Here is a 13,531-nt window from a genome sequence, read left to right on the forward strand (position 1 = left end):
AGAGAGAGTCAGACAACTTTGATCAAGTAGATAAACCCCAATTAGGCAACAGAGGAGTTTGAATAACATGGTTAATAAGATCGTGGTAACAGATATAGATGGAACTTTGTACTCTGAAAACAATGCACATTTTAAAGTGCTCTTGGAATAGTTAGAAAAACTAATCATCTGTTAAATCTCACGCTCCCCCCCACCCCCCAAAAAAAACAACCCCACAAAAACAACCACCCAACGCAGTACAGTCCAAAAAGCAGACATTGCACTGGCCCTAATCTGTAGCTGCAAGTAAACGTAACTGGAAATTAATTTTTAAAAGCTTAACCAAACAAACATGCAAGACAAACTCCTACCATGTGATAATTAAAAACGAAACATAAGTCTTAACTTTGATCAAGGAGGATCTCAAAACTTCAAGTGTAGACTCTTTAGAAGACAGTAGAGATATGGATTGCGATACGAACACAGAGCCTTAAATGATTATATAGAGAAATCACAAAAATGAGACAATGAATAATGAAATAAATCTACACAGGAAGAAGGAAATAACAAATTAGCAGGAACCAACTGACTAGAAAACAAACAGAACTGACAAATTCAAGAGCTGGATCTTTTCCAGCTGCAATGCCCAATAAGGTAGGCACTAGCCAGAGGAAAATTAATTCGGTTTCTTAGTCACATTATCTATATTTCCAGCACTCGGTGGCTACATGTGGCTAAGTGACTACTGAATTGGACAGCACAGATATAGAACTTTTCTGTCATGCAGAAAGTTTATTTGAAGTGCTGTCTTAGCAGGAAGAGTCTATGCAGTGTAACTAAGAAAAAGGGAGGGGGAGAGCAAATATTGTAAATAAAATTAAGAATGAAAATGGAGATGTAACTTAAAATCCATTAAAAAATGATAAAGACAGCTCTGGTAATAAATCGTTTGGAAATAGTATCAAAATAACTTCATTTACTGGCTTAAGTGTTTATTTTATTTAGATTAATTGTTTACTTTTGCAAGAAATTAGGGCTCTGAATTTAACCCCCCCCCCCCCAGAACAGCTATGCCTTTATCTCATAAGTTGTGCTCTCCTGCCATCATTCATTTCTAAATAGGCTATAAAATTTAAATTGGCTCAAACAGAAAACCTGAGTAGGCTAACTCAGCAACTTTTTAAAAAAGTTATTGCTATAGTTAATTGCCTAAAATGTATATGTATTATGTATACAAATGAGGGAAAACTTTGAAAATGTTCACAACCAACAAACAGGGACCCATATGCCTTAGCAGGGGTGGTTTGCAGGAGTGGGCTGAGGCGTTTTGAGTTGTGACTTAACCACTACTGCCAATTGTGTGCAGAAGAAGCCCTGATGCCTCTGACTCCACACCTCATATTCAGCTCCTCTAAGTTTGAGCTCCTAGCTTCCCAGTCTGCAGTTCTACCTGTCCAAGGTGGACACTTGTGAGTTGTCCAGGCAATGACCCCACTTCCGGGTCCCAAGTGTGGATCTGGAGGTATCTTTTCTGGTTGGCTCCTCCCGCAGTGCCCTCTGCTCCCCAACCTTCCTGTCTGGCCTGGTCTCCCACACCTCTTCCCCTGTACTTTGCCCTTTATCAACTCTGAACTGTTTAGAGTCCCCTGAAGGCAGCACTGGTGGTTCACACATTTGCACGGACTGTTCCTCTCCTGCTGGGATAAAGCCAGACACCTGTTCACCCCATCTTTATTTTTTTCTATGAGCTTCATTGTGCATCTACTATGTGCCTGGCTTTGGGATGCAGTAATAAGATAGACAACGCCCTCCCCTTTGTGGGCCTTACCTGTCTCTTTTGTGCCTCCTGGGTAAGCAGATCAGTGTCTCTATCTATTTCTGCATCCCAGTGCCTAGAAGGGACCAGATCTAGGTGAGCTGGGATGGAGAACAGGTGAATTAAACCCACAGTCGAAGTCCATGATGCCACACCCAGTCTCAGTCTCCTGAGGAGACCTAGGTTGAATTGTGGACCTGATGCTAGCTGAGCTGGCATTAGCAAAACAGCCCTCCCATGCCTCAGTTTCCCCATCAATAATGGAGATGATTGAATAATAGGGTTATAAGAGCTTATTAATCAATATGGGTTGAATGTTGTATTCTGCAAATGGAATCCACATTTTAAAGTGTATTCATGGTGGTAGGGGTGAATGCCCTAATTCCTTGTCTTAGTTTACTGGAGTTGGAAATACACGCGCAGCACACAGGTTTGACGTCTTCAAATGCACGGGGAACATTGGCCAGAGGGCAGCCCAGAAAAGTAGCCCACAATTTCTTAAGAATATAATTCGTGAGTATTGCCCTGGTGTTCTGGGCGAGTGGTGGGTAGAAACATTGGGGGAAGGGTGCACTGCCCCCGGAGTGCGGACCTTCCCTCCCGCCTAATTTGGGTGATCTTGTTATGTGAGCCTGGCTAGCCGCTACCTCTCTGTGGGCCCCTCCCGAGTGAGGCCTCGGGTCAAGGCGCCCCTCGGCCGTCCTGGGCGCTGCCAGGCGGTGACCCAGTCTCCTCCCGGGCACACGCCCAGCTCGCCCAAGACGCCCAGTGGCTGCTTAGGGCGGCCCGCACACTGGGTTCTAACTTTTCTTTAACTTTTTCCAAACTTCCATCCTTTACAGGCCCACCCAGTGGGGTCTGCACCCTCCAGAAACCCTCCCTGTGCCCGACGCGGACTGCCCAGCGGCGGTCACAGTCACAGCCCCGGTGCCAGTTGGGCTAAGGGAGGCCCGCGCGCCCGGGGCGGGGCCAACTCCCCGGCAGAACGCCCGCCCATTGGCTAAGCATGAGGGTGGCGCTGCGGCCGCTGCCACCACCTGGTCCGGATTCTGGAGCGGAGTGTGCCTTCGGCTTTGTGTTGCTCCCACACTGCTGGCTCGAGGGGGCGAGGCCTCGCCCGATCGGCTCCCCCACTACCACCCATGAATGCACACACAGTTGAGTAGAATTGACCAATCCTGAGCCTGCCTTATAGTGGGGGGCCGCCCCCCGACTCCGCCCTCTTCCTGGCTTGCGCGCCTGTATTTCCTTAGAGAGCCCTGCAACTCAATTCCAAATGCATCTGGAAAGCGATTCTGTTCTCGTGTCGGGGCGGCTTTGTCAGGGAAGGAAAGGGGGAGCATCCGGGATTCAAGAACACGCGCTCCTGCAGTCGCCGCCTCTCTGGGGTCGCACACTTGAAAAGGCATCTGTTGACCACCCAGCTGTCAAAAGTTCATCCCCACCGCCCTACACCCTTTTAAATCATTTACTAGATTACAGTGGAGGAATTTCTCTGCAACGTGCTGCCAGCTCTCTGGGGCTCCAGGACTCGAACCTCAGCTATCAGGGTCCGGGGCTGGCATGAGAGAGAAAAACCTTTGAATGGAAACAAAGTAAATTACTTTAAGGAGTTTATAAAATTCACACTTTCAGGGAAAACCCTGGGGCACTGTGGTGAATGTGTCTGCAGGCCCATGACGCAAGTGTTCCGTTTGGAAATTTCTGGAAAGCAGTAATTTTTGGAATAATAAATCTTGAGTTTTTTTTTTTAAATTTTATTATTATTTTTTTAACTGCAGGCTTTGGAAAGGAATGTAACAAAATGTTATAAACATATGTTGTGCTATGGGAACATTTAATAGTGGTGTTTTTTGTTTTTTTTGTTTTTTTGGGGGGTTTTGTTTTGTTTTAACCACATAGCTTAGGAAAAACCAAACGGATTTGAACTTTAAAAGGCAAAGAAAAAAAAGGGGCCGTATTTTTGTAGGTATGTCATTTACAACTGTGGTGCTGAGTTTGTCTCTTCAGCTATTCCAGCCTTTAACCTGGCTTTGGATAAATTGGTAACTTTTAATTTTGATGTGGTTTTCAAGTTTACAGGAAAATTGTAAGAGTTGTACCTAGATTCATCAGTTGGTTACATATTACCCTATTTGTTTTATTGTCTGATGTATTTGTGCACCCATATTATATACATATTTTTCTGAACTGTTTGAGAGTCAGTTGCAGCCAGTGCTTCTTAGTCCTTAATTCTTCAGTGGGTATTTTCTAAGAAAAGGAAAATTCTCCTATACAACCATGGTGTAGTGACCAAAATCAGGAAATTAACACTGATACAATATTTTAATCCACAGTCTCGCCTGTAAATCTCATCCATTGGGCCAGGTTATCCATCATCAATAATATTTTTTCCTGGTCCAGGTTCCAATCTAGGATCACACTTGGTATTTATTGGGTTGTCGGAAAAGTCATGACGTATTTTTTCTGTTTCTCATTGCAAAAATGCGTCATGACTTTTCTGACAACCCAATACAATAGTTGACTTGACTGTTGGTTTTGTAATAAGGCAAAAAGCATCTTAAGAGAACCTGTGTAAAAGCTCTCATTGGTGCTTTCAGCTATTTTTACACAGTCACTACTGGAGCATTTGAGGGGAGAATTATATAATCTATCAATAACATTTATTTATTGTCTAGCAGAGTCTTTTAGAAAATGTATTTTCAAATATGTGTCAGTTTTAAAAGGGTAGTACACGTACATCGTAAAAAATCAAAATCAAATTGTGCTCCCCACAGGCAGTCATTGGGCATATTCCTTGTAGCCCTTACAGGGAGAGGGTCATATATCCCATTTGTCGTCTTCTTTTCCCTCCATTTTGAGCTACAGTTTACATACAGCAGATTTCTCTCTTTTTGGTGTAAAGTTCTGCAAGTTTTGACATATATACAGTCATGTAACCACCACCATAGTCAAGATGTGGTGGCTCCATCATCCCCCCAAATTTCCCTGTGCCCCTTTGCAGTCAGAGCCTCCCTAGTTCCAGCCCCTGGTGACCACTTATGTGCCCACTGGCCCTATAGTTTTACCTTTTCTAGGATTTCATGTAAATGGAACCATACAGTGTGTAGCTTTTGAGACTGTCTTCTTACACCCAGTATAATGCATTTGAAATTCACCCATGTTGTCATGTGGGTATCAGCACTTCATTCTGTTTTGATTGCTCAGTAGTGTTCATTGTATGGTGATACAGTGTTTGCTCATTCCCCAGTGAGGGACTCCTGGGTTGTTTCCAGTGCAGGGTGATTATGAACGTTCCCATCCAGGTCTTCGTGTGAATATATATATGTATATGTATATATATATATATATATATATATATATATATATATATATATATATATATTTTCCATTTCACCTGGGTAAACCTCTAGATTGTGTGGTCAGGATAGGAAGTATATGCTTAACATTACAAGAAACTACCAAACTATTTCTCAAATTAGCTGTCCCATTTTGTAGTCCCACTGTGTACGTCTCTTTCCTTTTCCCCCCAATGAGTTCTTTAGACACTGCTCTGCACTTGCTTTTTTCACTTCATGCTGCGTTGGAAGTAACTCCAGCATGCAGATGCAGAGCCTCTTCCTTTTTCATAGCTGCGTGCTATTCCACCTCCTTGATCCACAGTAATTTATCTACACAGTCCCTGCTATGGACTTTTAGATCGTTTCCAGTCTTTTGCTGTTATAAACCCAACTGGTTAATGTCCTGTAGGGTGAAGAATATCCCCTCCCAGATGTCTGTGGGCACCAGGTTAATTCCTAAAAATATTGGGTCGAATTGCACTTGCTTCCTTTGCTTTGAAACACCTCTCTTAAATGAGTTGACATTTCCGTAAATATCTCTTGAGGGCCAGCATTGTAGGGTGGGGAGCACTGCACTTACTTTAGAGGGTCCCCAGAGAATCCTGACCCCTTTTCCTCTCCATCAGCTTATTTAGAATTCAGTTTTCGATCTTCTCAGCAAAGTGTAGTGAAAAAGCCACTTGAGGTGAAAGTTTCAGGAAGGTAGTGGCTGCTTCTGGTGGAAGTGGAAGCCAGGGGCTTTTGGAAACTTTAAGGAGCAATGGGGAGAAATGGGGGCCAGCAGCCCAAAGCAGCTTGGAGGCAGCACGATGGCTGGACCGACAAGGAAGCTGTGTGTTTGGAGGGGAGGACTGATGCTTGCCTTCCCTGGGGAAGTCCAGGTACATTTTCCCTCAACGCAGCGTGCACCTATCCTTGGAAGCTTGATGGCTCCCTGATTACTTGCCGTTTTCTTGAAAAGGCTGCCTTTCTCTTTGGCAGAAACAGCGTGGGGGTGGTGACCCCCTGGGACTGGGCTGCTGGGACTCATTTGGTGTTTATAATGGGATGCAGGGGCACAGGGAGAGGAAAGTCAGCTCCGTCCTCCATCCTCGCTGCTTTTCATCTTGCACAACATGTGGTTTTCATAATTGAGCGTGAGGGTGCTGGTGAGGAGAGGCCACACAAGCGAGTGGCATTTCTATTAAATAAGATAAAGTACTCGGAAACAAAGTGAGGGAGACACCCAGAGTTAACGTATCATTATCAAAGTTTAACTTTCTTCAAGTTAAAACAGAATCCTTAGGCAAAAAAACAAAACAAAACAAAAAACGCCAAAGAACACCTGCCAACACTTTTTTTTTTAACCCTTTAGCGAGGGGCCAGTGGGATGATAAAGCCAAAGCAATAGGATCGCAAAGTTAGATACTGAACTAGGATTGCAAAGTTAGATACGGGGCTGCTTAATGTCCTACGGGGCAATAAAACTGACATTTGGGGGAGGTTATCTCTTCAATTGGATAAAAATGATTTGCAGCATATCCACCTGTAAGTTGACATCTGGCTTCCTGGAGTCTAGGCCCTAATAGAAACAGTAAATCAACCACAGGTAACATCTCACTGGGTAAGCGGTTGGCAACTGCTTTTGTAAATAAAGTTTTATTGGCCAGAATGATCCTGGGGCTGCATTTACACTACAATTGCAGATTGGACTAATTGCAACAGAGACCCTGTGGCCCTAATATTTGCTTTGTGATTCTCTGCAGAAAAAGTTTACCAGCACCTGTGCTGGAGAATGAAATAATTCTCAGGTGGGCATTTTAGATGGGGCTCCAGCATGAGATACAACAGCCTTGTGGTCAGCCTCTGGCCTGTTTGCTGTTGTTGCCTCTTTTTTCTTAGCCTTGCCCAGACTGGAAGGCTTATGTGTTTGGGAAGTTTTTGTTAGGTCTTTGCTGATGCCTCTTATGAACTTAAGGACTGACCGACCCTCAGATGTAGCCCCAGCCTATGAAATAGGCCCCTTCCTACTCTCACGTGGGACCTCCCAGAGGATGGGTCTATGTGGATCCTAGATTGCTGTCGTCTACCTTATATATGAGGTCTGACAGTTAAGTTTACGAGCTTACCCTAGAAAAAGTACTACATACCGCATTGCTGAATATCACTATGGTCACTTTCGAAGTACTCCCCTTGGGAAGCTATGCACCGATGCCAGTGCCTAGTCCACCCTTCAAAGCAATTTTGGAACTCTTTTTCTGGAATGGCCATCAGAGCTGTTGTTGTATTACCCTTGATATCTTGAATGTCATCAAAATGTCTTCCTTTCCATATTACCTTTATCTTTGGGTAAGGAAAGAAGTCTTTGGGGGCCAGATTAGGTGAGTAGGGAGGTTGTTCCAATACAGTTATTTGTTTACTGGCTAAAGACTCCCTCACAGACAGTGCTGTGTGAGCTGGTGCATTGTCTGTTGTGATGCAAGAGCCAAGAATTGTTGGTGAAAAGTTGAGGTCATTTTTGTCTAACTGTTTCACACAGTATTTTCAGCACTTTCATATAGTAAACTTGGTTAACTATTTGTCCAGTTGGTACAAATGCATAATGAATAATCCCTCTGATATCAAAAAAGGCTAGCAACATCATTGCAACAAGTTTGCAAACTTAATTGTCAGACCTCATTTATCACTTCCTGCCATTGACTTTGAGCCCTCGTGTCTCTGCAGACAGATCATTAAGAATGATGACAACAGAAATAATAATACCCACAGTAGCTAACTGACAGCACACCCACAATGTGTCTATCAAAGAATCCAGTGCTTTACCCACATCATCTCACTTAGTTACGAGAAGGAATTAAGGGACTGTTATCACCATTTTACAGACAAGAGAACTGAGACTATGGTTGGTTCTTTAAAGAAGACTTTACGGTGTTCCTGTGGGGCAGTGGGTGCCACGTCGCTAAAGCTGAATGTGCGTCACTTCTCTCTCTGGACTGCGTGTACCCTGGGGATGGTCATGTCGTTTTTCAGACCCAGGAATATCAGATTTAGAGCCAAAAGGTCAGGGTTTCAGCTTGGGCCCTGCTGTGTCTCAACCGAGCCAGTCTTCTCGCTGCTGTGAAATAGACATATTACTCATCCCCTTCTCTGCTGGGTGGGGTCTTTTTAGAATTAAGTAAGGAGCTAATGGGTGGTATGTGAACCTTAAAAATTCTACATAGATGTTGGTGGATTAACCCTCATCCTGCACCTGTTACAGCTTCTTAATTCTTTGTGGATCCATGGGGAAAAAATCAGAAGATGCATCAGTTGCATAGATGCTCCAAATTTTGCATATGGTTTTCAGGGTGTTTGTGGAGCTCCTGCAACTGGGAGTACTTGCAGGATTTCTTGAGCTATTGGCTAAAAATTAGGCACTTAGGGCTGCTCCACAGCCCCTTCTTTTGCCTCCTCTCTAATTGGACATGTGTCTCCTGAGCTCCTGCTTGGTGAAAGGAGTGACTGTTGTAGGGGCCAGTGCAGTGAATGGCACAGACTTGCCCCTGCCCCCTCAGCTCCCCTCTAGACAGTCAACAAGCATTCAAGATAATTTTTGGGAGTGACAAGTGCTATGACAAAAACGTAACAAGATAATGTGCTAGAACATGGCTTGAGAAGGAGGGAGTGACTTGCAATGGGAGGTCAGGGAAGGTGCTTCTAAGCTATTGAGACCTGAAGGATGAGAAGGAGCCAATCATGAGAGGATAAGGGATAGGGTGCTCCAGCCAGGCAGAGTAGCATATGTAGAGGTCCTGAGGTAGGACTGAGCCTGGGTATGGGAGGGGCAGAAAGGAGACTAGGATGGCTGCTGTCTGAGGCTGAGAGGCCTCGGAGAGGCCAACAGGCTCTAGTGCACATAGACCTGTTGGCCTTGGCAAGGAGTTTATCTTTGTTCTCTAAGCCTCTGCTATCTAATGCAAGAGCCAATAGCCACTTGTGGCTATAAAAATTAAAATTGAAATACAATTAGAAGTTTGGTTCCTCAGTAGAAATTGGAATCCTTGTGTACTCCTGGCTAGAATGTGAAATGGTACAACCACTATGGAAAGCAGTATGGTGAGTCCTTAAAAAATTAAAAATTGAATTACCCTGTGATTCAGCAGTTCTGCTTCTGGGCATATACATAAAATAATTGAAAGCAGAGTCTCAAAAAGATAATTTGCCCACCCGTGATCATAGCAGAATTGTTCACAACAGCTAAAAGGTGGAAGCAACCCAAGTTCCATCTGCAGATGAATGGATTAATAAAATGTGGTCCATCCATATAGTGGAATATTATTGAGCCTTGAAAAGGAAGGGCATTCTGACACCTGCTACAACATGGATGGACCTGGAGGACGTTTTGCTCAGTGAAATAAGCCAGACACAAAAGGATAAATACTGTGATTCCACTCACAGGAGGTCCCCAGAGGAGTCAGATTCATAGAGAAGGAAGTAGATGGTGGTGCCAGGGGCTGGGAGAGGGGAGGAGAGTGAGTGTTTAATGGGGACAGAGTGTCAGTTTGGGAAGATGAGAAAGTTCTGGTGATGGATAATGGGGATGGTTGCACAACAGTGTGAATGTGCTTAATGCTAAAGACCTGGACACTTAAAAATAGTTAAGATGGCAAATTTTATGCTCTGTGTATTTTGCCACAGTTGGAAAAAATGTGATTCCTCGTTGCACTAACCACAGTCAACAGCCACAGGGGAAAAGTGGCTACCGTGTTGGACAGTGTGCAGATTGAGAACATTTCCATCATCAAGTTCCATGAGCCAGTGCTGCTCATATGTGAATGCAGCTTCAGGGGATGCGTCTGTTCACTGGGTCTGGTCAGTGGGGTCCTCTCAGGCCGTGATGTTCGCTGCAGTCATCAAGAAGCCTGAGGACTTGGGAGTAACACTCTCCAGTTTCCAAATTGCATTTCAAGCTTTGCAGGGAGTGAGTGAAAAAGCCCTCTGAGGACGGGTGCTGCTGTGGCCGCAGTCTGTCCAGCCCCAGGGAAGCCATCTGTCCACGACAGTCTGGGAAGGGAGACCCAGGATAGATGCTGAGGGACTGCAATCAAGGGGTAATTAAGAAGCGATGAGTAGCCAGACATCGGGAGAAAGGGGATGTTGACAAGCTGCTGGAGGAGGCCAAGACAGGGCCCAGCCTTTAATGGACAAGCTCAGTTGCATCGAACAAGAAACTCCTGGCAGCCACAAAATCTGTGTAGCGTCTGCCCCCCAGCCGGAGTCTCCTTCTGTCCCATTTGTATTTCCTTCAGGTTGTAGCAGGAATGTCACCTCCCCCTTACCTCCAGCGTAGTGCTTTGCATATTGAATTACACATTGCGTGTTTAAATAACTAATATACCTTCTCCATTAGACTGTGTGCTCCTGAAGGCAAGGTCTGCGGCTACCTCGCCCCCACAGTGACTGCAATGTCTAGATCAGTGCAAGCAAATGTCGTTGAAACAATAAATGACCTTCGGGAAATTTGCTTAACCTTCTTGTGCCTTGGTTTCCCCATTTGTAAAAGGCAGAAAATGGAGAGACTACTATGTCTGTTTATACCAGTACTGCAGCTGCGTGCTGGAGCTGACTTGCTAGAGCCAGTTCTTTAATTTTCAGGAAAATTGTGAATTGGATGTTAAACAAGCTGTTATTAAAATTTGAATGATATAAACTTACAATTAAACTATGTTAAAAAACAAAGGTGATAAATACTCAAAACTCAGCTCCTCCTAATGATCTCACTCCATTTTCCTGTTAGTCCCCCTTGTCCATGGTTTCGCTCTCTGAGGTTTTAGTTACCCGTGATCTAAAGACACAAGATGGAAAATTCCAGAATTAAACAATTCATAAGTTTTAAATTGTGCACCATTCTGGGTAGCACAAGGAAATCTTGTGCCATTCCGCTCCTCCATCCTGTCCGCGACATGAATCACCCCTCTGTCCAGCGTCTCCGTGCTGTACACGCTCCCCGCCCCTTAGTCACTCAGTTAGCCATCTTGGGTATCAGATTGACTGTCGAAGAATCGCAGTGCTTGTGTTCAAGTGACACTTATTTTACTTAATAATGGCCCCAAAGCACAAGAATAGCAATGCTGGCAACTCAGATGCTCAAGAGAAGCCGTAAAGTGCTTCCTTTAAATGAAAAGGTGAGTACAGTACAGTAAGATATTTTGAGAGCAAGAGAAAGACCATAGTCACTCGGTTTTATTACAGTATACAGTTGTTATAATTGTTCTATTTTATTATTGGTTATTGTTGTTAATCTCTTACTGTGCCTAATTTATAAATTCAACTTTACCATAAGTACATATGTACAGGAAAAAACATAGCATATGTAACGTTTGGTACTGTTCGTGGTTTCAAGCATCCACTGGGGATCTTGGAACGTGTCCTGCATGGAGGAAGGGGCACTACTGTAATTTATGCTTTTGGGGTTACTTGCTACTATTGTATCTGTATGGTGAAAATCCTATTTGATGCTGTGTAACCATGTGTCTCTTGCCAGTTCCATGTTCAGTAACTAGGTTGGGGGCATTTACACCGTGGAAATTGGCAGATGCTACAAGTCAGAGCCTCTCTGTCCCCCTCTTTGAAGTGGTTGTTAAACATTCACGAGCACACCACTGGTTTGGGGGCTTAACTAAGTTAATGCTTTTGTTAATGGTTTTGTGCCTGGCGTGCAGCACGTGCTGTAGAAGTGAGCTGTTATTGTTATTATTTTGTTTGGCTTGCACTCCCTAATCCAGCACTGCTGTCTGTGCAGACAGGAACTGGGCAAAGCCGTTGACCAGCTGTTTTCTTTCTCTCTGCAGTCTGCCCCACCATCTGTAAGTCGCACGGCTGCACCGCCGAAGGCCTCTGCTGCCACAGCGAGTGCCTGGGCAATTGCTCTGAGCCCGATGACCCCACCAAGTGCGTGGCCTGCCGCAACTTCTATCTGGACGGCAGGTGTGTGGAGACCTGCCCGCCCCCGTACTATCACTTCCAAGACTGGCGCTGCGTGAACTTCAGCTTCTGCCAGGACCTGCACAACAAATGCAAGAATTCTCGGAGGCAGGGCTGCCACCAGTATGTCATTCATAACAACAAGTGCATCCCTGAGTGTCCCTCTGGGTACACGATGAATTCTAGCAAGTGAGTCCTGGGTGTGGGTTTCGGGGGTGGGGAGCTTCCAAGAGGAGGAGGAATATGGGGTTGGTAATGGAGGTGCCTGCTGCCTGTTAAAACTGCGAAAAACCAGAGTTCAGTGGCTATGAGTGAGGGAGCTGTGATGACCAGTGATATGCTTGGGTATCTCGGATGCCATTTCTGCCTCCTGTTTTGGTCCTGACCTTTGAAGCAGGAATTGACAAACTTTCTCAGTAAAGGGCCAGGGAGGAAGTATTTCTGGCATCTTGTACATGATTTTTAAAGCTTTCTGTGCTTAGCATTGGAAACAGAAGGTATACAGACAGAAGTCCTTGGCTTCCTGTAAAATCCTTCACATTTATGGACTGTCCCCACTGATGGGCTACCTGGCTGTTACCATCAAGATGGAGCTCAGGTTTTTTAAAATGTTTTCGCTGACCTGAAGCTGGACAGTGTGCTGACATCAGCGTAGAGCTCAAGGAGGAAGACTCGATTCTTGATTATTCCGAGGGTTTTGTTATATTTTGAAGCACAGTGCCGTGAAACCATTTCCTACTATTTGGGTGAGAAATAAGGTTTTCTCTTTTTGGCGTGAGTCAGATCCTACGCACATTGTAGATTTTTTGTTCATGTTTTTAGCTTCTTAGATGAGCTATTTTGGTGTCTTGGGGCTGTAACCAAGTTTAAAAAATCTGTTTCCTGGTTTTTGTGTTTGAAAAAAAAACCTCCACAAAGCAACACAAAAACAAATCAGAAACAGACGCACGCCGAGGGGCCTTCAGCTGACCTGCTTACGTAAAAAAATCTTCCTCTTCAGACTTGAGAATTAGCCAAGCGAGAGTGTTCTGGTAGGAAATTTTATTACCCCGGGAGGGGAGGGTAGGAAGGAAAACAATCTTTATTTCAGTTCTTAGGAGCCTCTCATTGAGTGTTTGTGAAACCTGCAAGTACAATATGTTTTGTTTTATTCGTTTTTGATGAAACCTGTCATGTGGCTTTGTTGACCAAAAATAGGTGACTGTAAATCACTTTTGCATGCCAGACAGAGCTATTTTTTCTTTTTTGGGCTCAGTTTATTAGTAAGGTTGGGAAAATGACCATATTCCTTTTAATTCATTTCTGGGTTTTTTTTTTGTTTCATGTTTAAAATGAAGAGTGGATATTAACATCTTTTGGTAAGATGTTTGTTTAAAAGACATTGGCTTTAAATGAAAGGTACTTTTCCTTCACCATAACTAAGACCTGAGAAATACAGCCATCTCTTTTGGTG

General features: G+C 44.2%; 1 protein-coding gene across 1 annotated transcript in view; it reads left to right on the forward strand.

Annotated features, from left to right (window-relative positions):
* The window catches only part of INSR (insulin receptor), a gene marked incomplete at its 3' end in the record, with an annotated part of 122,899 nt that overhangs the window by 62,663 nt on the left and 46,705 nt on the right, over positions 1-13,531 (forward strand). Inside the window, exon 3 of the mRNA XM_019667604.1 lies at positions 11,946-12,267. Coding sequence (XP_019523149.1) covers positions 11,946-12,267 — 322 coding nt within the window. The remainder of the gene's footprint in view (positions 1-11,945; positions 12,268-13,531) is intronic.

The sequence above is a fragment of the Hipposideros armiger genome, unplaced genomic scaffold (assembly GCF_001890085.2).
Source record: "Hipposideros armiger isolate ML-2016 unplaced genomic scaffold, ASM189008v1 scaffold_502, whole genome shotgun sequence".
In the NCBI taxonomy this organism is placed as follows: Eukaryota; Metazoa; Chordata; class Mammalia; order Chiroptera; family Hipposideridae; genus Hipposideros; species Hipposideros armiger.